At 41.0% G+C, this 23338-nt stretch overlaps 1 protein-coding gene across 2 annotated transcripts in view; it reads right to left on the reverse strand.

The window, feature by feature from the left end:
* prkcbb (protein kinase C, beta b) overlaps window positions 1-23338 on the reverse strand; it is a 101135-nt gene that overhangs the window by 12142 nt on the left and 65655 nt on the right. Inside the window, exons 11-17 of one of the 2 annotated variants that reach the window (XM_005459431.4) lie at window positions 22673-22764; window positions 21642-21704; window positions 20749-20887; window positions 18692-18772; window positions 18122-18229; window positions 11030-11170; window positions 2749-7532 (exon numbers count right to left, since the gene is read on the reverse strand). In XM_005459431.4, coding sequence (XP_005459488.1) covers window positions 7356-7532; window positions 11030-11170; window positions 18122-18229; window positions 18692-18772; window positions 20749-20887; window positions 21642-21704; window positions 22673-22764 — 801 coding nt within the window. In that variant the 3' untranslated portion in view covers window positions 2749-7355. Of the gene's footprint in view, window positions 1-2748; window positions 7533-11029; window positions 11171-18121; window positions 18230-18691; window positions 18773-20748; window positions 20888-21641; window positions 21705-22672; window positions 22765-23338 lie in introns of those variants that run through there. The other variant, XM_003454945.5, reaches the window with a different exon arrangement.

Raw genomic sequence — 23338 nt, forward strand, 5'->3', positions numbered from 1 at the left:
TTTACACAGTATAATTTGTTTTCAATGTCAGAGCTTGAAGTTTTTCGCCTAGCTCCATATCAAAACTTGAAATTAGCGGACATAATTCTTGTCCTCCAATAAGTGATTACAACACTGACAGCCACTTTATTAGGTACAGGTTGCTAGTCCTGAATTGGAGCCCCTTTTTGTTTCAGAACAGCCTTAATTTTCTGTGGCACAGATTCAACAAGGTGCTGGAAACATTCCTCAGAGATGTTGCTCCATATTGGCACGACAGCATCACACAGTTGCTGCAGATTTGTCTGCTGTACATCCGTGATGTGAATCTCAAATGTGCTCTACTGGATTGGGATCTGGTGACTGTGGAGGTTGTTTGAGTACAGCAAACTCATCGTCATGTTCAAGAAACCAGTTTGAGATTATTTGGGCTTTGTGAGTTTGGTGCATTATCCTGCTGGAAGCAGCCATCAGATGTTGGTTATAAAGGTTTGGACATGATCATCAATACTTAGATAGATTGTGGTGTTTCAACAATTTTCAGAAAATATTCCCCACATCGTTACACCAGCAGCAGACTGAACCGTTGATACAAAAGATGCATGACATTTTGTAAAGTAAACCTTTGATTCAAGAATATGGATAGAAAGTGTTTAAACTTAGTTTATCATGCAGCATTTTTCAGTTTTAGTTTATTCGGTTTTGAGTCTAATTCTGCTGCTTGAATCAGCTCATAACACATCAAGCAAAATGATGGTGCAACAAGTTCCTAGCAAAGGTATGTCTTTCTGGAACTTTAACATTTGTTGTAACAATACAATCAAACTTATAATCAGTCTTTGCATATATGTTAATTATAGTCTTTTTTTTAAAATGTGCACTTGTCTAATGTCCTTGTTAAATATTTTACAAGTCTTATATAAAAAAAAACAACAACTCACAATTAATAAAATATCTTTTGCTTTCATTCTTTAAAAAAAAAAAAAAAAAATGTTCACTGAGTCACGATTCAGTGAGAGGTTACTGTTGTCCTGTATAGTAAGTTCAAAATTAATTTTATTAGATTCATTCATGCACATAGCCCTGCATGGCCTCTATCTTTATACCAAAAATGTATTGCACCTCACAGAGAACATGGCCTCAAAAGACCTCGTGTACGTGTAACCTGTTAATTAAGAAGCATCAGTGGTGCTAGTAGAAGAATTAGACTCAGAGAAAACGTTCTTTTGATTATTTCAGCTACGCTCCAGCTTCATAAGGATAGACGCTAGAGTGGAATCGCTCTTCTTATCTAACTCAGCAGGAAAACAAGTCTGAGTATTTCCATAAATGTCAAACTATTTACCATTTTGGGGAAAACAACATTACAAATGTGTTTATGTAGAGGAAACACTGATTTAAAAAAATTAAGGACATTCTGTGATAAAATGTCAACAAGAGTCACAGAGCCGATGGCTGCTGACTGAGCCAAAGTACTTTAACATCAGCGCATAAATGTGGTACTGTATGTGTGCAAAATAAATCAGGTTAACTGCTGAAGCTGTAGACGTTTATACCTGTATGTTGTAAATTGCTAGATACAGACGTGACGCTGTGTTCCCGAGTAATTTGGAAGGCATTTGGCTTTTTTGGAGAGTGCTTCAGAAGTGGATGTATTACTGACAATGAAAAATACCTTTCTTTTGCTACTCTCATATACAGTATTTTATGCATATCTGAGGTCTGGTGAAAGCCTCATCAGGTTTGTTTAACACTAAAAAGCAGCTGTTGTTACCATGGAGCACCGGCCGCATGTTCTGTGCTCCATCCAGCAAAAACTAGAACTGATGTAGATGACTCATTGATGTTTCTCACAGGACATCGGGCATCTTTTTTACCATTTTTATTAACCATTAAGCCTAACTAGCCTGATTTTACTCTTCATTCATGGATTTTGAAGCTTCACTGGGTTTATGAGCACCCAGAAGCATTCCTGCTGCTGTATTTGTTTTCCCATCACACTCTAGCATGGGTCAGACATGGTTCACAAACTCTGCATCTAGCCGGTGTCCACACTTGTTAACACTGAAATGGACTAAGAGAAATAAATGGTGCACGATACAGTTATTAAAAGTAAATGTGCAGGAGCAGCAGCTGCTTGACTACAGTGGATTGCGAGCAGCTTTAGAGGCGGTGAGAAGCGGCTGAGTGGCTCAGCAGGGCTGTGTATATGTAGGCTGTGTTCTGCATGTTATTTCCTTGAAGTCATCAGACCTACGCTCCCCCATCAGGAAAAGGCTCTTATGATAAGTGGCAGGCATGAAATATGCACAGCCTGTCGTAGCCGCCTGCATCGCTTTGCTTCCTTGTCCCCTCCCTCCGTCTTATTCTCCCAGCCACTGTCCCTTCTTAATGCTTTTTTCTCCTTGCCTCCCTTCATTGTTGTTCAATGCCGCCCTCTCCTTTTCATCTTATATTGTTTCTCTTTTCCAGTTGCTCAGCAAAACCCCCGTCTGTCAGCCCTCATCACTCTAATCTCTCTGTCTTCTTACCTCCTTTGCTCTCTCTCACTGTCCTCCATCCCGTCATTCTCTTTTAAAATCAAATCAGTTCGGTCTCCACGGACAGAAACGGAGCGTGCGTTTGTGTGAGAATGACACGAATAAAGAGCAAGTAAATGAGGGGCTGAAATAAAAAATATGAAAGCATGGAGCCACGGAGCCACAGACAGTTCCTGCAGCAGATTAAAACGTACACAGTGCACTTGAAAACACACTAAACATCTTGTAATGCGTCATTGAAATTCTTTATTTTGGGTATGTCGGCTTTTCTTGAAAAACAAGCAAAAAAAAGAAAGAAAAAGAATGGCACATGGAAAGCATTTTTAAAGCATTTTTTTTCCTTTTTTCAGTATATACGTATGCTCATACATAACGTTAATAACGGTAGCTAGAATCACACAGTCTTTGAAGCACTGCTGACACAGAAAACATGGATCATCCTAATATGTTAAATATATATCATATCTAACTAATAAAAAAGGTCAAAGAAAAAGTTGTTTTTTTCATGCACAGTCCTTTTTTGCTTCTCCTTCAGCAGGAAGGAATCATCGAAACAGACACAAATCTTGGAGCAAGACTTCTCTTTTCCTCCACATGTATAATTATATATATATATCAGTTTTTAACAGTAGTATATATGTTTCAGTATATATAATTATATATTTGCTGTTGCTGTTAGATTTCAGTGGCTGAAATAAATACTGACAATGGAGGTTCGACACAGGAAGTAGACACAGGCGACATTGAGTCGTAAAAACACATTTTCATTCACACTCGAGAAAAACGACAGAAAACTGTGAAATGTTCTTCCCTGCTGAACTCAGCATTTAAAATCAAAAAACATCCAAACAAGGCCGCTTTAATCAAAAGCCAAATTACGGTATATTATAGGCTTCTGTCTCTGCTCGCATCTGATTGGATTAAAGGGACCGTGTGTGAAAGTATTCTGTGACAAAATGATGATGATAAAAAATCTTCGTGATGTCAGTTTCCTGCTAACCCTTCCTCACCTTAGACACACACTCTATCTGTAGTCGACAGGGCTCTTTTGTTTTTACCATTTTTTTTAAAGTAATCAATTAAGAAAATTACAATCATTGTAGAAGCCCAGAGTATGTGCAACTATAGGTAAATCAGACATTACTGTGAGTATCGTTGTCACATATGATTAATTTACTGTTATCTTTTAAAGCTTCTTAGCATCAAAGATAGCTGCCACTCATTCAAGTGAATTTACTGTATGATAGCATTTCTAAGCAGAGCACAAACCTCTACAATTTGCTAGCATCGCTTGTTTGGACTGAAGCCGACAGGATAATTGCAATCTATCAGTAATCCCAGTATAAATGATGAACCCCTAAACCTAAGCAAACATCCAGGTGTGCCAAATAATTTTCACAAAAGGGAATGATATTTGAATAGGATAATTACACTGGATCTAAACATTCCTGCAGTTGCTTTTTTTGTGTGGCTATCAAATAATAAGTGGATCTGCAAGTAAATGATACCTCCTGCACCAAGGCTTTCAATATTTTGCTGGGGACATAGAGGATATTTTCTACCCAATCTCAAGTAAGGTCAATTAAAAAAAAAAGCTTGATATTTTCTCCTCAACTCATTTTAAAGAGTTACGTTTGATGGCAACAACAATAATTAACATTTAAACTAAGTGAACGCCTGAAGACCTCCAGCTGCCACCAGAACAAAAATCATCAGCTGCAGATATACAAGAAGAAAGTTACTGAACCAGAGTGTTAACGCACCAACTTTGCAGACAAACAAAACCCTCCAACGACTTCCTCCACTGTCCCTCTTTAATAAGTGGCTAGAGTCAAAGAGACACAAAGCCTGAGCTGAACAGACATAACCTCACCGCCTCGATATGTAGATCACTAACAGGATTATTGCTCGCTAGGGAGAACAAAAGAGAAAACACCGAGTTTTCTACTTCAGGAGGCCTACTGTAACTTTACCTTCTGTCCCAATGATTCTTAAAGCAAACACAGACGGCTGCTTGAAAAACACAAATCACAGTGGGTTAAACCTCAACTCCTACTTCTAGAAAAGTAGACCAAAAACCCAGGAAAGCCTGATTGTTCTGATTTTCTGTTTCTCTGTTCTTAAAGAAACTTTTCATAGGCTAAGTAACTTTTAAAGATGCTCGAGGACTTAAACATGCATTTTGACAGCAGAGACCTGGGCCCACTTTTGACTTTCAGACAAGAAATCCTAACCTGCAAATGAGCCGTGTGTTTGAGGTGGTGCTTTCCAAGGTCTACAGAGGTGGAATTTGGCATCACTGTTCAACCAAACTAAAGATTTTGGACTTTCTAAAGCCCCAGCCGCACAGACCTAGAGACCGACCTGTGACCCCTAGCATCAACCAGTTGATGAGCGGATACTAGTAGATACTAGTAGATATTAGTGGATATGCGTGGATTCTCGTCAACTGGTTGATGCTAGAGATTGATTGATGCACTGCTAGGTGAAATTGATCTGAAAGAGGTATACGACAATGCTGCACCAAAAACCTCCTTGGGATTGCGTTGGTCACCCTTAAAACTTTTCTTCAAAATCTCACCAGCTGAAGCAGTGAAACCATGAGAAGTGCAATGCAAAACTAGAGAGGCCAAACTATCTCCAGTTTGTGTCAAATTCACTGCCAGTCAGCAAGTGGTTGGAGACTGATTGCAGAGAAGCCAGTGTCTTACTTGCAAACTGTGGGTGACTGTGGCAATCAAGGACCAAGTTTTTGGTGTAGCACCCTCTTTGTGACCAGTTTCACCTACCAACTGTTAGCAACCACTTGCCAACCAGTCCTAGTGACCAGAGGTTGTGAGAGGTCGCCAACTGGTCTCTAGAGGCTTTGGATCACTCTTGTGACTAGAAAGAGATGTACATTTCTGACTGCTAGTAAAACATTTTATTCTAATTTCTTTTATTTCTTTCCTGAAATGCAAATAGATTTTTCTTCTCTTCTTTTATCTCTTGCTTTCTACCTCTACCACACTAATACTGTTCGATTTAAAGAGGGCTGCTGACATTCACCACGCTAACAAATGTAAACACAGTGCCAGGCAAGGAGCTGGGAAGGCAGTATGGACTCACAAAAATGCAAACACATAAGTGTGTTTCCATAGACAGTACTTGTTCCCTAACACAAAACATGCTTGTACCGACACACACACACACACACACACTCTGTAAACAAATGGTCAGGTATTGGAATCATGCTTTTATAAAACACAAAGAAATAACTGCTAGTCTTTTTCATCGCTTAAATACTACTTAACAGACATCAGATCAGAGTACAAGAAATGGCATTATCTATTTGTCTGACTCAAACCCTCGGTAAAGACTACATTTCCCAACAGCATTTTTTATGGACAGAAATTACATAAAATTTGATATTTGTGGTACAAACCTGAAAACTCGCAGTATTAATTATTAAAATAATACTCCATGAACAAAGATGCTAAAATGCAGTTGGGAGACAAGGTCCAGGGCTACTCTTGATATAGAAACTCATGCATGCATGTCAAGCATTCCAGTTATAGGTATAAACACACAGACACTATTATTAATATAAGCCCACTAAGAAGCACACTAAAATTATAGTCTTATCAAAATGCACTGGAAAAGCTGAGGAATGGGTAAAAGAAAAGCTAAATCACATTTCCCACCTGAATAAAAGTTAGAAAATGGAGTGCCAAAGCTATGTTACACAGGAAGTCTTGCGGTTGTTTAGTTGTGAAATCCTATAGTTAGATTGTAAAAGTTTTAGTAAATGCATTTATTAAAATATAATCACCCTTTTAGTCACACCCTAACTGTGCTATATGAAATCCAATTATTTTGGTCCCTCGGTTTCGAAATCCATGATTTATGAACTTTAAAAGATCCTAATTAATTTCTAATCCTTTATCTGATTGCGCATGCTAAATTAAACACAAACTCTTTGTTCACACTGCAAGCAACACAATTTGAAAATCACCCAAGATGCAAAAACAGACAGATTTAGAAAGCACGTCAGATGCTTCTTGGTATGTACTGTGTCATGCACGCTGTTGTTCTAAACTGGTTTAGAACGATCATCCGCAACACTTAAACCACCGACAGCAGAAATGAATAACACACCATGTTCATGGCAGTGGCTGACGACAGCAGCTTTTGACTTTGCAGGACAATGTTGCAAAACTTCTTCAGGAATGCTTTTAAAGAGCTCAAGGTCTTAACTTCCAAATTCCCCAGATCTAACTTGCACGATCTGCTGCTGACATCTTGGTGCTCGATATCACAGGACATCTCAGGGACTCTTGTGTGTCTGCAATGAGTCAGAGCTGTTCTGGTGATATGAGAGGGATCTAGGCAATATAAGCCAGGTGGTTTTAATGTTGCGGGTGATCGATGTATAGTAATAACCCTCTCAGTGCTAAGAAAAGGCTAACTGCATACTGTATGCTGCACTGTACTAAGTTAAAGCTGTGATTTGATTGCATTTAATCATGATACATTTGTATAAATGCATTTATCCAAAGCTCTCAATGAAATCTCGAATTAAATCGTGCTACAGCACACGAAATCAAGCCTTTAAATCTCAAGAAGGGGCCAACGAATTATCCAAGCTGCAACAGTGTGAACAACAAATGTGTGTTCTTCTTATAAAACCTCACTTTGTCTGTCAGTTTAACGACACTAGCATCAGAAATCATCATAAATTTAAGATGGCACATTTGCGTATGCGTGTGTGTATCTCAGGGTTAGGTAGGGACTGATCCTGGAGAAACAGTTGTGTATGTTTGCGTGTGTGTCCATGTGTCCATGCATGAGCTGTAATCAAGCCTGCTCGGTGGCAGTGGTGGCAGCAGCATTTCCTGTGAACTCTGAGTTGATAAAGGAGAATCCCTGGAACTCGTCTTGGTCCAGATTCTGAATCACTTCATCATCGGGAGGGGTCAGCACCGGCGGGTGGCGTGTGAAAAAACGGTCAAAGTTTTCGGCATCTCGTCCACACTGTTAAGGGAGGGAGGGCGGGGAGGGATGGAGTACAAGGTAGGGGGTGGATTGGGAAGGGGAAGAGTGGGAATGGATAGGAGTGGATGGATCAAAGTTGGGTGGGGGGTAGAAGGAGAGGAAAACAAAAGAAGGGGGGGGATGGCAGGTTGAACCAGGGTGTGAGATGACATCACTTTGAACAAGGTTTCAAATATCAGAACAAGTGGCAGTACTTGGGGTGCGCTTGATTTAACTCTCCATTAGTCATGCATAAAATGCCATTTTTCATTAGAAGTGAAAAAAAGAAAAGAGTAAATCACTTCCTGGAGAAGATAAATGAAGCACGCCTCAAGTATGCTTTCCCTTTTTCAAATATTTGAAGCATTTTCAACTCAAACTTCCAAACAAGGTTACTGAAGTCTCAAACAGCCTGTGGAAGTGCACTACACCGAACTGGTGACCATGCAAGCATTAATGCATGGTGTGTGGACTTTTTCCCTTTTTTTGGCAAAAACAAACAAACAAACAGATTTTTCTGCTTTCTTTTCTGTGTTTAATTTAAGGACAGTGGTTGAAAAACTTGGATTTAAAAGGATTTCTAAACAGGCGCACTAGAAAAGGCTTAAAGCCACAAGATAATTATTGGTGTAATTGTGGGTTAATTATATGCTGCAGCTGTGGAGACCTGCTGAGATTTGATAGACCAAATCAGACAATCAGGACTGGGGAAAAAAGGCTCTGGATTTCTGCTTAGGAAATGTGCAGTTTGCCAAAATAATTTACTAACCTTCACAATATCCTACATGTGACACTTAACTGAAACCCTTGACGTGTGGCTATCACGATCCAATCTGAGTCTCGGCAACAGTGAGCACTTACAAAGACGTGACTGGTGCCGGAATGAAATAATCTCCATTACGTAGTGTCCAATTTACATCAGGTGGAATCTGTTTTCTCGTCCTTTTCCTTTCTCTGACCATTGGGAAGCCAAATCGAGCTTATATACCCTTGAGATGCGTTCCCATCTAAGTACATAAAACAAGTTATTAACTTGAAAACTATATTTTTCCCGGCAGTATCCCTCACAGGGACGGTGGGCTGAGCTACTTCCTGCCCCCTCCCCCATCTCCATCACTGCACTGAGCTTTAATTAACACAACAAGGATTCAGTGTCCTCTGACAACATCACCCAGAGGAAAACTACAAACTCATTAAATCTCTGCAACTCCGAAAAAACCAAATGAAATTAAGCCAGAGTGTTTATAGTTTGGGGAAATAATGTGAAATGAGAAATACGCCAGGGTCAATAGTATTTGCAGCTAATTACTCACATTTGTTTAACCTGTTTGGGGAGCCAGATGGGAAAAATCAGCCGAGAAGGGAAATAAAATGCGTGCCAAAAAGCTTAGAAGTTTCTGGAAAATCAAAGGACCACAACTTGAGGGACACTATGGATGTAACAGGGTTAATTTTGGGTGAATTGTCACTTTAGAAGAAAAAAAAACTGGAGAAAAGTATTTGTTACTATATTATTTACATATAATTTTAAGTTGTAATAGTTTAAACTGTGTTATACTGTGAGATTTTTGTAGTGCACTCCAGGTTTCATTTGAGACTTCCCACAGAGCATGCAAATAAATATATACAAAAAAACCGTGAACACAGAGGACAAATAAAATGTGTAGATGAAAGGACAGATGGCTTGATGGATGGAGTAGTGGAAAGATGGATGGATGGATAATATCTTTATGAGGATGATGGAGAAAAAGACAGACACTGGATTGCTGAAAAGACAGATGAGTGGAAACACGGCACAGTGATACAGCAACGACCAAAAAATGGTATTTGGAACATTTTTTTAGATGTCGGGTGGATGAAGGAGGCAGCCAGTCAGTCCGTCTGTTGGATGATCAGTCAGTCATTCATTAATTCAACAGCTCCTGTTTGTCAGCTAATCCATCAAAGCATCAGTAGCACATAAAGCCACAAACTGACAAAAATCAACAAAATATTAACAATTTAACTCCTGATCAAACCAATAAGGCCTACTGGAATCAAATATCCTCCAGAAACAACAACCCACACCAAAACAGCATCATGCCTCACATGGGAAAGAAAGAAACAAACTTACTATGTCGCAAACTAACATATATGAGGGGTAGCTCAAGACTTTTGCACAGTACTGTACAAAAGATTCAACTCTTATGAGTTAAAGATAAAACAATTCAAGTTTGAGGGAATTTGTTTTGTTTTTCTTTTTGCTGCACGTCTTCGTGGTGATAAGGCTTTTAGTGAGAAATAAAAGGAGAGCCTCCTTAAAATAACACAGAGACAAAAACCAACACAGGTTACTGAAAGAAATCTGGCAACATAGCACCATAAAAGATCAAAGAACTGCCTTCAGAAGCTAAAGCGAACTAAACTTTGATGTGGCGTAAACGCAGTAGTTCCAAACCTATTTATTATCGCCACTCAAGCGCAGTAAGAGAGAAAATAGCAAGTGACGGGGCAGTGGTGAGAAAGATACAAGATGTTGGAGAGACGAGATCAAACAGAACAAAGAGAGAGATGAAGAGAAGGGGAGAAAAAGTAGCGAGGAGAAGAGATCAGACAACAGACGGTATGACTCTGCAGAAACACATCTAAGTCTTAAAAAGAAAAAGCCAGATCCTAATGGAGACCTCTACCACACGTACACATGTCCTGAATAAAGAGACACACTGCAGCATTACTGGTCCAACACACACGCATGCACACACACCGCAGGCTGCAGGAAAAGCTCAACTCTGAAAAACTCTTTAGCAGCACCGTGGCCTCAGGCTGCGTGGCCGGGTTTGTGTGCGTGTGAGTATTAGATGACATCATTCTGACTCGGCTCATGATCAAACTTGTTTTGTCGTAAATTTAAAAAAAAAGAAGTCTAACAACGAACAAAACAAACACATTTCGTCTGTACGGACTTATTATCCCCTGGAGGTTTAGTCTAAACTCAGGCTAACCTCAGAGAAACCCAAAGCTCTTTTATTTCAATGGCACCAAACTTCAGCTGCCAATTTTGTGCATGTGCATCCAAAAGTGCAGTCAATGTCCAGTATCTTTTCATCACTGAGTCTCTTTTAGCGTTTTCTCCATCAACATCCCTGGCATTGTTATCATCACCGACGCTGCCCTCATCGCCACACATCCTTCAGCATCACTGTCAACATCATGAGCATCATTTCGAGACTTACCTGTGTGCATTGTCCCAAATTAAAGGAAAGGAAAGAGACAGAAACATCACATTGATAGTGAAAAGATGAGTAAGCCAAGAGAAAGGTAGTTGTTGAAAGAAAACAGGAAGGAAATTAGAATAAAAGAAGAGAAGAGAGAGTTTTTATTATGAGTTTAACCTCTAATGAATTAAACTCCACGTCTCTACTCCGGTCGAAGAGTATTTTGTGCACTTATTATTGTGTGACTTGTGACTTGCACATGCTTATCTGTGGTCATGTCGGGTTCGGCGGGGACGGACTTACAGCTCTCGGTTTGAAGGGTGGTTGCACCTCCTTGTTCTCCAGTTTCTCCCAGTCCATGTAGCGGAAGAAGCTGTGCTCTCTGATGTCTCTCTCCCCCTCTGGACCACAGCCCAGGCGTTTTGCTGGATGCTTTGTCATCAGCTGTGCAGACAAGGAGAAGAGAAAGGATTACTGTGTGTCCACCTTGTGAATTTTTTTTTAAATTTCTTTTAAAGTGAATGTTTATTCATCTTTCTACCTTTCTGGTAGTCTTGACAATACAATAAAGCTAGTAGCCACATTAGCAGCTCTGTGAGGCTGCATTTTCATACATCTGTGCTGTGAAGTAAACCTTACATTTACAATACTAACATATTGATGTTTAGCAAATATGATGCTTACCACGCTCACCGTCATAGTTTCAGAGAACAGTGCGTTGTAAGTGCTAACTGGCAGTAGATTCAAGCTATAACTGAGAAAATAAAGGCATCAGTCAAGGCCAAGAGACAAGTTGCCGTCCCCCTGGCAACTTTTGATAACTAATGAAAAATGTATGGTCCCTGATTGGTTGGTTTAAGTTGCCGGCTGCAGCGTAGGTGAAATCAGTCTAAAAGAGGGTTCTTCACCAAAAACCTCTTTCCCACATAGCAAAATTGGTATGCCCCACACAATGTGCTTACACATGGTCCACATACCGCAAAGAATGACGGCCCTTTGGTGGCCCAGATCTGGTTTGCCAGAGGTGGCCCACACATGGGCCAGCACAAGGCCAGTTGCAGACACACCAGTGGTCCTGTGCTGGCCCAGAACAGTTTCATGTCTGGCTCCAGATGTCAGCCTAATGTGTACCTTCCCATATGGAAAAGAAATAGTAAAAACTTATAAAAGACTTACATAAGATGTGGCCTACTTCATATAGTGAATCATATAAAGCTTATATGATTTACTCATGAAAGTGGCCACTTTCTCATTACTTTCATATATTGTTTTAGGAAGTATCCAAAACATACAAGTTTCATTTATATGATTTTTCAAGGGATCTTATATCTGTTTTCACTCTTGTATGCTTTTCATATAAGTTTCACACAAGACAGATACAAACTTTATAAGATTTATATATATCTTTTCCATATGGGTTAATGAAGCCATGTAATAACAATGTGCCGGAACATAATAGTGCAAAAGTAACATGACAAAACTCTTCAGACTGTGAAGGCCTGACTGATTCTTATCACTAGGTTTTGGATAAAGTGTACACTCACAAACCTGTCAAACCTGCATTTGAAACGTTGGCTACCATAGCTGTATAGTATTGCAACATGGCATTTGGGTCTTCTAACTAAAATAGGAAAATAAGAACATAAATAGTGGCATCATTGCCAGACCTGGCCCACATCTGGTTGACATACACCCTGCCATGACACCAGTCAGTCAGAAGTACCAACTTGATGCTGGATTCGGGGAAGACCTGTTTTCTATGAGCCTGGGCCACATAAACCAAACTACAGTCGGGCCAGATGTGGCATGCCATCACATAAACAGTGCCATCATTGCCAGGCCTGGCCCATATCTGGATGACATACCACTTACCATGCCAGAAGTCAGCCAGCAGAGCCGGCTTGACACCAGATCCGGGCCAGACCTGTCTGCTATGTGGGTTGTGATTGCTTTGGTCCATGGCAGATCACTGACGTCAAACTACTCGCCATCTGCTAATGAAACTGTGCCTTACTGCTGGAACCACCGTGTTTTGAAAGGGTTTACTTTGTTCACGGTGTGTGTCACACTTTTCACTTTTTCACTACTGCTTGGTGAGTAGGTGGTAAGTGTTTGCAGAAAAGTTACCGTCTTTCATACAAAGTACTGGTGACCAAAGTAATCACAAAGATGATGACCAGTCCAGTCATGGGCCTGCTAATATGGCATCAGTGCATGTAGGAAGGATTCTGACTTAGAGGTGTTCAGTCATAATCCTGCAGCTAGGACTCCAGGCTTCAAAAACCAATGGGTGATGCTTTTAGACTATGCTAATCTTTTATATTGGTGTTGTGGATCATTAGTCTAAATGCAATTTAGAATACAAGAACTCATAATGTCTGCAAAAAACTTCACTGCAATCCACTGAAGAGCTGTTGAGATATTTTAGTGTGGATCAAAATTATATAGTGATCCGACAGCTAACATTACAAGCCCTGGAGCAATGCTTCTGGTGTTGCCAAAAAGTTAAACGAGCTGTTTAGTCATTTCGTCTTTGCCAAAGGAAAAATGTTGTTTTAAGTGTTAACCGTTTCCAAGTTACAAATGATCTGCACCACTACAGTAAACTACACTTCAGGAAACTCATGATTTTACAACTTTTTATTTTCATGTGTACACAGAGTTACATAAAGTAAGCAGGAGCCATATTACTAACCTGCAAGAGGAGTCTAAATCTGATCTGTGCTCAACAGTGTGCTGCTCCAGTGCCCCAAATTTCCCCTTTGGAATCATTAAAGTTTCATCTCATTTATTCCTGATTCCTGCCCTGGGTTTAAACCACAATTCTTCCACTTTCATTGCTGTTTATGAACAAGCTCATTATAGTTATTAGAGTTTCTTAATCCTTAATTTTAACCATCCTTCTATTTTACTGTCATCTTGCATGCCTCTCCCTGGGGAGCAAATACAAGCCACCAAGTAACAGCCTGCAGACAAATGAATAACTGTTGTCTTTCTTTCCTCTTTTGCCACAGTAGCCATCCGCAGGCGTAATTAAAGACCGTTTATAATGTCTGTCCACACAAAACCTCCATGGGGGAGTGATGCTACAGTGAGTGTGTGTGTAGGTGGGGTGTGCCTCCCTCAGGAGCAGCAGTCATAACTCATTACATTACAGCTAGAATAACATTTTCCAGGGGTCAGTCAATCTTGCACTGCTTGCACATGCGCATGAATCTGCATGAAACACATTGGCAGCTCATAATGCATGGGCGCACACAAGTCCACTTTCTCTACCACATACACACACGTCTAAAGTAACAGGCACAGCGATATATATATATACAGGTGTGCTTGACCACTAATGCTGGGAGCAGTCTGATTTGTATGAAAGTGAGTTGATTCAGATGCTATGGCCATTGGTTTGGGGTCACCGGGCGCTGGAGCCTAACCCTGCTGTCATAGGCTGAATGAACAGACACAGACTGGACAGCTGGACAGTGTCAAAGACCTGAAGAATCCCATTTGTCAGCTATTTGTACATCAGTGTGTTATAATCTGACTCTTGTCATGTAGCAACAGTTTTAAGGCACATTTAAAAACACAGCTGCCCTACAGTAGATTAAAATCCCTTTAATGACTTTATTTTATAAGTAAAACCCCAAACTTGTCACCTTTGAACAGAAGGTGCAGGCACAGCAGCTAGTTTTCTGTAAAGAAATACTGCAGTGAATATGAATGAACCCTTTTTCACTGATCAGGAGAAAGACAGAGCATCGTATTCAGTCGACCACATAGCAGCCAAACTAAAATTGGGCCACTGACTGCGAATAATAATGGCATATGTGAAAATGACAGGATTTCCCTCATCTCTATACTAATGGGCTGCAATTACCATCTGGCAAACACTAGTCTGACATACTGTCAATGTATAATGTAATTTCCCTTGGATTTGATTAAATACCTGAAACTCTCATAGATCAACAGGAATATAGTTATCTGCAGTTTTTATTTTAAAGGGTATGCTTCCAGTTTTAACCCAATAAGTCACCAATGTTTTAAGTTTCCACAAATATCTCAGAGTACAGCTGGCTTCATTTGTATGAATACATTTGTATGCATCCAATTAGTAAAACTTACACAGAGCGGGCTCTATGTATGTGTGTTGGCAGGCTAACTTCTTTAGCCCGCCAACAGTTAATGAATACACACAAGCCACTTTGCAACCCACCTCCACCCCAGCTCCTTTTCATGCTGTATTTGACTTGGTATCATTTCTGTTCTCACTGATGCCTCCATTTTTTCTGCATGGAGGGCCTTGCTGATGCTCTCCCTGCCTCTGGCTTTCCATGTAAGCACAGAAGGGACCCATCCCATGCAGATGGAAATCATTTACATGATTGCAATGTTGGAGATGGGCCATCTGAGACTGAGATCAACTGAAGATCCACAGCGCTGCAATATCAATGCATCTAGGCAGGATTCTGACTTAGAGGCGTTCGGTAATAACCCTTCAGAGGGTAGCTTCACACCAAACACATACACCAACCCGCGGTTCCTCTCATACGGAGCAGGATTGCTATTGCAGCAACACATCATCAGTAGTGTCACAGTCTGGCTCGAGGGCCATGACAAACAATTTATTAACTGAATGGGGTTAAAAACCATAATATTTCATGAGGTGTGCTAATGAGTATTATCAATGTGTCAGTATTTAGATGGGGGATTGAATGTTAAGGATGCATAATGTTGTATGGTGTAAAACCTAAAATAACCAGGCCAAACAAACAAATAACACCGTGCTGGATGGATGGAGAGAAGAGAGAGCTGAGACAGCTCCAGGGAGACTGGCCAGGTGCTCCCAGGTTGGAGGTTCTTGGTGCCACCAAGGCTGACATAACTATGAACTCTTGGCTGCCACAGGCCAGTTATCACTGTGGTACCATTTCTGACGCCTCCTACTTAAAACCCCAAAACTCAGACGGATCATGAGGCCCTGCTTTTCATTTGCCCGTCTGCTCCACGGGAAGTTTCTGTCCTCTCTGATCTCAGGACCGCTGTTTGACAGGTGTACCGCCCCAGTCAAACTCCCCCTGCCACTGTCCCAACACTGTGTGGGTTTTCTCCGGATACTCCTGCTTCCTCCCACAATCCAAAGACATGCAGCTAGTGGGGTTACATTAAACGGTGATTCTAAATTGCCCACAGGTGTGAATCTGAGTGTGAATGGTTGTCTGTCTCTTTGTGTTATGGCAGCTAGGATAGGCTCCAGTGCCCCCCTGCAGCCCTGAATTGGATAAGTGGAAGAAAATGGATAAATGAATAAACTTAAACTTCATACTTGCGACTGTCCTCATGAGGCCCAGAGATTTCATTCACAAAGCTTCCTGTGGTTAGTGCAGAAAGAGAACAGTGGCAGAAAACACTTTTGTGCTTTTGTGTGCACCTGCGTTCGCTTTTGTGAGGACACATCTGAGCAATTACTCTTTGCTGTAGAATCAAATGAAGTTGAACAAATCATGTACCTAACACTGCAGCGCTACAAAACACACTGTAACAGCAGCCTGTGTGAGTATGTGTGTGTGTTTGTGTGCAGGTTGCCCATTGCTGGCTATAAAATATGGATGCTTGATAGGGTGGAAGCAGGGGAGTGGAAATGATCACTCCCTCTCCACACATGTCCTAACCCTCTCCACCTCCCCTCACACACACAATTTTTAAGCATTCGATCTGAATACACAAGCCTATTAAAACACTGCATGCTGGCAAGAATTAAACTATTTACTTCTTGTTTGAAGTAAATAGAGATTACTGAGATGCTGTGAAATCGTGCAGCAACTTCAGCAGAGTTGGACTTTTAATACCTGAAAGTGCGCTAATCATCTGATAATGGATTGGAGGCGTGCCGTGTGGCTTTTGTTTGGCTGGCTTGGACTTAGTTATTTTCAATTATTTGAAGTCTAAGACATTCAGCCCTCTGTTTTGAAGGCGGTGAGGCAGAGAGACCTGCATCTCTGTTCACACAAACTAAAAAACAGATGAGAGTCAGATACACTGCAATGCTTGCTTTTAATCCGACTACTTCTCAATCTGCAGAGCAGATTGCTCATTTTTTGTCAAGAAATGATCACCTTCTGTTAAAAATGATTACTTGAACTGTGGTAATTTTCCCATTACAACAACAGGCTATTTAAGGTAGCGTCCAGCATTAGACAGAATGCATCAACATCATAGCGAAGCACTGAAAAAATCCACTTTATGAACAGAATAATGGAATTATCTTGTAGCATTTAAAATGAAGCCTTCATGTTGTCTTCACATACACACCGAGTCTCTCTCTCTCACACACACACACACACACACACACACACACACACACACACACTGAGTTAACTCAGGCAGTCCTAGCAGGGTGCAGAGGGAGCTCTGGGGGTGGACGGAGGCGAGCTTTCATGCTCCACTGAAGATGCACTGTTGCAGCACTACAACCCGGTAATCATCACTAATACATAACACAGCCCGTGTGGGCGTTTGAATTGCACTGAACGTACTTGTCAGTAATTTACCTATGAATGCCTTTGCCTTTAAATTTAGTAGGAGGATGTATGACTCAGGTCATACTGAAACAAATGTGTGTGTGTCCTCATCCACGCTCGCGCTACACGCTGATGTTAATGTGTAGGTGCTTTCTGTGGGTACTGCAGAACTTGAAAAGCCAAAGACTTTTAAAATGAAATGATAAAATATATTTTATGCATATTTTTTTCTCTCTCCAGTTTTTTGGTATGTGACAAAGGGCGTGTGAGACAAACTGTATGTCCCCAAAACACAAATAATCCGAGTGCAGCAATCAGTCCTGGCCAGTGTATTCTGAAAAGGAGTGTCTACAGCCAACTGCACAGGCTTAAGCTATTACAGCCATCTAATGTGTGTGTATGTGTGTGTGATAAAGAGATAGAGGGGATGCACAATGAAAAAAAAAAAAGGCACAACAATAGCTTGACAATGGACACTGCAGAACGCGAGGGGAAGGATGGACGAGGACAGCGCTACGACAGAGACGGTGGGCGAGATGGAAGCGGGGAAGATAGCGAGAGGGGAACAATGTTGTTTCGCTCCAAATAAATGTTCCACCACAATGGCTTTAATTATGCAGATAATTTTGATGTCTCCTTCTTTTCCTCCTTTCACCCTCCTCCCTCTTCCCGCATCCTTTCCTCGAGCGGATTTAATCCCTTCCTCGTTCTCTCTTCGGCATGTTTGTGTTCAAGAGGGAAGAGTGTCAGGAGGAGAGGGGAAGCGAGACAGAAAGCGGGAGAGTGAGTTTGCGAGGAGGGAGCGAGGTTGAGCTTGAGAGACGGGCAAGGACTCGCGGTTTAAAGCGTGCTGTGTGCGTGTGTGTTTTTGTACACTCACCCCTTTACAGATAGCGACAGCCTCCTTGGACATTGACTTGGGATAGGAGACGTGGTGCTCCATGATTGACTGAAATAACTCATCTTCATCCTCTCCGTCAAATGGAGGCTTGAGAGGACAGGAGAGAGATGAGCGAGGAGAAGCAGAAGGCAGCACAGGACAAATAGAGGATACTTGAATTCATTCATTAAAAGCTTTTTTTTCTCCCAAGAATCTAAAAGCTGCAGGCCTCTAAATGAAATATTCAGAATTTCAAAATGTCACATCTTAACAACTATTAATGCCACGAGAGAAAATCTCATTATAGCATATAATTTAATAGCTAACCTTTCATTACACAGTGTCACATTTTAAAGGCTGAGATCAGGAGTGTTTGTTTTTATTCACACTCAGCCGTGAATACAAAACGCTGCTCTGAAAGGAGCGTGAATCACACATTCATGCGGATCCAAAGATGGTGTTATTTCTTTTTTTCCTTAACCAAGATTAATAAATCCTTTGTGCAATTACCCACTCACACGCACACACAGACACAGGAACACACACAAATACACACACACACAGACCAACCTGTCCAGCCAGCATCTCGTAGAGCAAGACGCCAAAGGCCCACCAGTCCACAGATTTCCCGTAAGGCTGGTAGGCTATAATCTGAGCATAGGAGACACATTGTTCAGAAATGCTGCAGTCATCGCTTCAGTCTATGATACAAAGTTAGTCAGCATTAAGAAAATGATCCTATCTGTTAAACAATAGCTCCAGTCAAAAAAAAAAAAAAAAACATCCCAAAAGTCAGTTTCAGCTGGAAACGTCAAGAAACAAAAATCTTCCATTATTCTTTTTTATAATTACTGGAACTACTGCAGGAGCCAAATATAGTTTTTGAAGATATATCTTTATTATTATTATCAGTAGAAATAGCACCTTTACTGGTCACTTTTCTACTCAAAGTGTTTTTCTACTACAAGTCTCATTCACATTATAACACTGGTGCTGCATTAGAGGCGGCTCGGACTCAGTATCTTGCCCAAGGATACTTCAGCGTACAGGTTTGAGGTGCCAGCGGTTGAACCACCGACCTTCCAATTAGCACACAACCCCCTCGACCTCCAGAGCCACAGTGATAAGTCGTTATTTCCATCGAGCGTTATTGGCTATTAACTGGGAGACCACATATCACCCATACTGGCTCCCCCTAAACCGGCTGCCAGTGAGTCAGGTTTAGAAATCACTGTAAGATTTTATTGTTTGTTTTGAAAGCATCGCACTGGGTTGGGTTGACCTCTCTGATTGTTTGACTTTGCACACTCCCACTAGGTTACTGAGGTCTGCTGGGGAAATACTCAAAATTAAACGACTAAAACCCAGAGCAGATCAGGTTTGGCCCTTCACATCAGCTTTTAGATGCTTTGAAATCTACTTTTAAGTTCTGATCCCTTTGTGTTTGTGCTGCTTTATTTATTTATGCTCTTTCTTCATTCTTTTTATGTATTTTACCCATTTTGTACAACAGCTGCTGTATTTTTAAAAGTGCTTAAAATTAAACTTTTTCTTATTATTTGTAATACAAGTACAGTACGCGTCCCTACAGGGCTACTGCCGATACTTAACAAAGCTTAACGAGCACTTAAGGGGCAGAGCGGCATATTTTTTTCAAACCAGTACAGGCATTTTGTGGACTGTAGAGAACACTGCAGATAATATTTTGTGAAAGACTTTTGTGCACCACATTTATTTTGTATAAGAAAAAAATCAATTAGAAAAACACCTGCTTCACGTGCAAGATGAGCTTTATGAGTTTTATGGATCAAAAGTAAGACGTGTGCACCACACCTGCAACTGACTTACCAAGTTCACAGAGGTAGAACTATTTGCTTCATGGTTTGGTGCTTGTTTGAGCTTTTGGCCTTTAGCAGAGTGCTGTTAGAGGATTTTGAAACGATAAAATACAAAACTGAAAAATAAAAAAGCTTAGTGTGCATTTTTGGTGTAAATTTACTGAAAGGCCTTTTTATTGTGTGAATCCAGGAGGTAATAATGTTCCCAAATATAATCTTGAGGGAAGTTTAGTTTAAATGGGCTGACTGACTGACATGAGAGCAAACTGATAGTGAGGCTGAAATGCAATTAAAGTCTCTTTATGTATTCCAGCTAATAGAACCACCAAACTACCACCGACACTTTAAGGGAGAGTTTATTTTCATGGAGAGATGCTCGTTGGCGTTCCTGCTGAGTGTTACATAAAAAGACGGCAAGACTTGAGGAAATCCCTGCCTCTGGCCAAGAAATAGTCTGGCACAAAAACCAGTGCAAAGCTGAAATTTGTCATTTTCAGCTTTGGGTATTTTAACAAATTAGACAAATTTAATGTAGTATTTTAGTGAGCTTTAGAGAGTGCTCCTGTTACCTTTGGACAGAAACAAAGTACTATTAATAAGTAAAGCATGGCTCCAGCTACATACATACAAACACAAGAGTATTCTCTTCTAGTTGTCTGCAAGAAAGCAAAGTTTTTTCCAAAATAAAAGTTTTATTTAGCCTCTTTTGGAGCTGTGTAGCTACTGCAGGAGAACAGTGAGAGATCAATGAAACCGAGGCAACCACCATCACGCTCACACACACTTTACCTCAGGAGCAATGTAATCCGGTGTGCCACAGAAGGTCTTGGTTGTGACTCCATCATTCATATTCTCTTTACACATGCCAAAGTCTGCGATTTTAATGTGGCCCTCACAGTCCAGCATTACATTGTCCAGCTTCAGATCTCTGTGAGAGGGTGAAGCAAAGTCAAAAAGGAACAACAGACTAATCAACTTGGCATCGATACTCGAAACAGCAAAACATCTGTATTAAAATTCAATTTAGAGGCTCAAAAGCTTTGGGAAATGTGATCCTCAGCTATTGAGACTGCATCAGTTTGACTGTACAACCCTTTCTGAGCATTACAGATGGATCTGCATTATGTTCAACTTACAGCTCATGTTAAAGTGAATGCCTGCATTAGTCCAAACAATGTGTTAGATGTGAAGAAAGGTTAAATTTACATTGTATCTCATTTCTTTTTGATTTGTGAAGTACCTTATACAAAAACATATATAGTACTGAATAGCTCACATTCACCTTTGGCTTGTAGCAACACACCAGTAGTGATCAAATTGACATCATTGTAACAAATTAAGATTATTTTGAACCGCCAGTCATACAAAACTGCTCTAGTAGTCCAAGAAGAACACAACAGTGCTGGAAATGAGCGCAACAGGTTCATTTAAATTATTCTAGCTGCTAATACTGTGCTGAAAGAAGCTTTACTTTACTGACAAGTCACAAATTCACTCTGAAACTTTCATATTGTATAAGAGTATATTTGGCAAATGGCAGTAATTCATTCAGTTCAATTCAGTTTTATTTATGTACCGCCAAATCACATTTCATTTGCACTATTTCATGTACGTACTACTGTTTGAGCTCAGCTATATTTGGTTAATGTTCTGCATTTAGTAGGTTGTGTTACGGATGTTACCTGTAGATGATGCCCTTTTGATGTAGGAAAAACAGACCAATCGCTATCTCTGCAGCGTAGAATCTGCACACACACACACACACACAAAACACAAACGGCAACAACAACGGCAATTAGACAGAGGCAGAGAAAAAGGACAGCAGGAAAACAGATCATTTGTGTGCGTGTATGCGCGTGTCAGAGTAAAGGTCACTCCTGTCTCTTCAAGGCCAGCGAGCAGCTGATAAGATCAGCGGCAGAGGTCTGTACGGACTGACCGCACAGTCGGCCACGCTTGCGCGGGCGTGCGTGCGCTCTCTGCGTTTAAAAAGCGCATTTTAAAGACATCAAGAGTCATTTGGTTGTGAAAACTGTGCAGAGCCCGTTTGGAGCTAATTAGATGTTCTTTCTGTGCTCAGAATGATGAGCAGCAGCATTAAAGAGTAAATACAGAGGCTCACAATATACAAAAAGACACTGCAACACTGAAGTTCAAAGCAACTTAATCATCCATGGAGAAGGATTTCCTGTTTAATAAAAAAAGAGAGCGAACAAGCTGATGGCCTTAGTTAAAAGAGTTCCTCGTGTACTTCGACTTGCCCCCTCTGCAGTCTAAACCTTCAGCCACAGGGAAGAAACTTTAATTCTCTATCAATTACATGAAGGGCTAACTCCTCCACGGCTCTCGCTCTACACCGACAGCCCCGCTTGTCAAATGTGTCAGCCTGCTGGTTGGGCTTGACACCAGCGATCTCGCCAGCCACCATAATTATATTCTGCAGTTCTGGAGGTACTGCGCCATGCACTGAAAACTCTCAGGAGCTGCTGGATTACTTTCATTTCTTTGAAGCTCTTCAGAGCAGCAAGCTGCATTGGGGGCAAACAACATATTTCACCTCCAGGCTCTGCTGGGATTGCTCATCCATCACCAGTCAAACTGATGATGGCTTATTCACCACGATTTAAACAGGTATTACTAAAGTGTGAAACACCTGCTTTCACGGGGCTCTGATTTTCTCTGCGTGTGTTTGTGTGTGTGTCTGTGTACTCACACAGCGTGAGGTTCTTTGAACTTGCCGACCTGCTGTATCTGATACATGAGATCTCCGCCGTTTATGTACTCCATGACAAAATACAAACGGTCCTGTGGAGGGGGCGTAGAAGGGCAAGCAGAGAAAGACGGGTCACAAAGTGCACGTTAATAAAAGTGGATGAGAGGTCAAAGGAGCGTAAAATACTGTGGAGGTGGAAGGGACTGCTGTGAGTTTGGTGCGTGAATTGAGAGAAGATCAGAGGAGAGATGCAGAAAATATGACAGAGGAAGTGAGGAGGACGGGGAGAAAAGTGGTGATTGGGTTGTCGGTGGATCCAATAAGTCTTCAACTGAGGGAACACAGTGACATCAATTTAGGGACCTGTAGTCCTCCATTATCTACAGAAATTGCCAATAAGTTTCAGTAAGTGAGAAAATGTGGAGGGATTTAGTGTGTGTGTTCTGGAGTTTTTAGTGTTAGAGCCTGTACTCCCTGATAAGTCTTATGAGCAGTTGTTTGCTCTGTGTGCGAGCCTGTAGTATCTGCGTGTGTGTGTGAGTGTGTGTGGTTAAACTGTATTTGCGTATGCACTGCATAGGCGCCATATTACTGTACGGATGTGTGCATGCATGACTGTAATAACTACCTGCATGTAATAACTGAATTTGAGGTACAAAAGCCCTC

Source organism: Oreochromis niloticus, linkage group LG4 (genome assembly GCF_001858045.2).
Source record: "Oreochromis niloticus isolate F11D_XX linkage group LG4, O_niloticus_UMD_NMBU, whole genome shotgun sequence".
Taxonomy (NCBI): Eukaryota; Metazoa; Chordata; class Actinopteri; order Cichliformes; family Cichlidae; genus Oreochromis; species Oreochromis niloticus.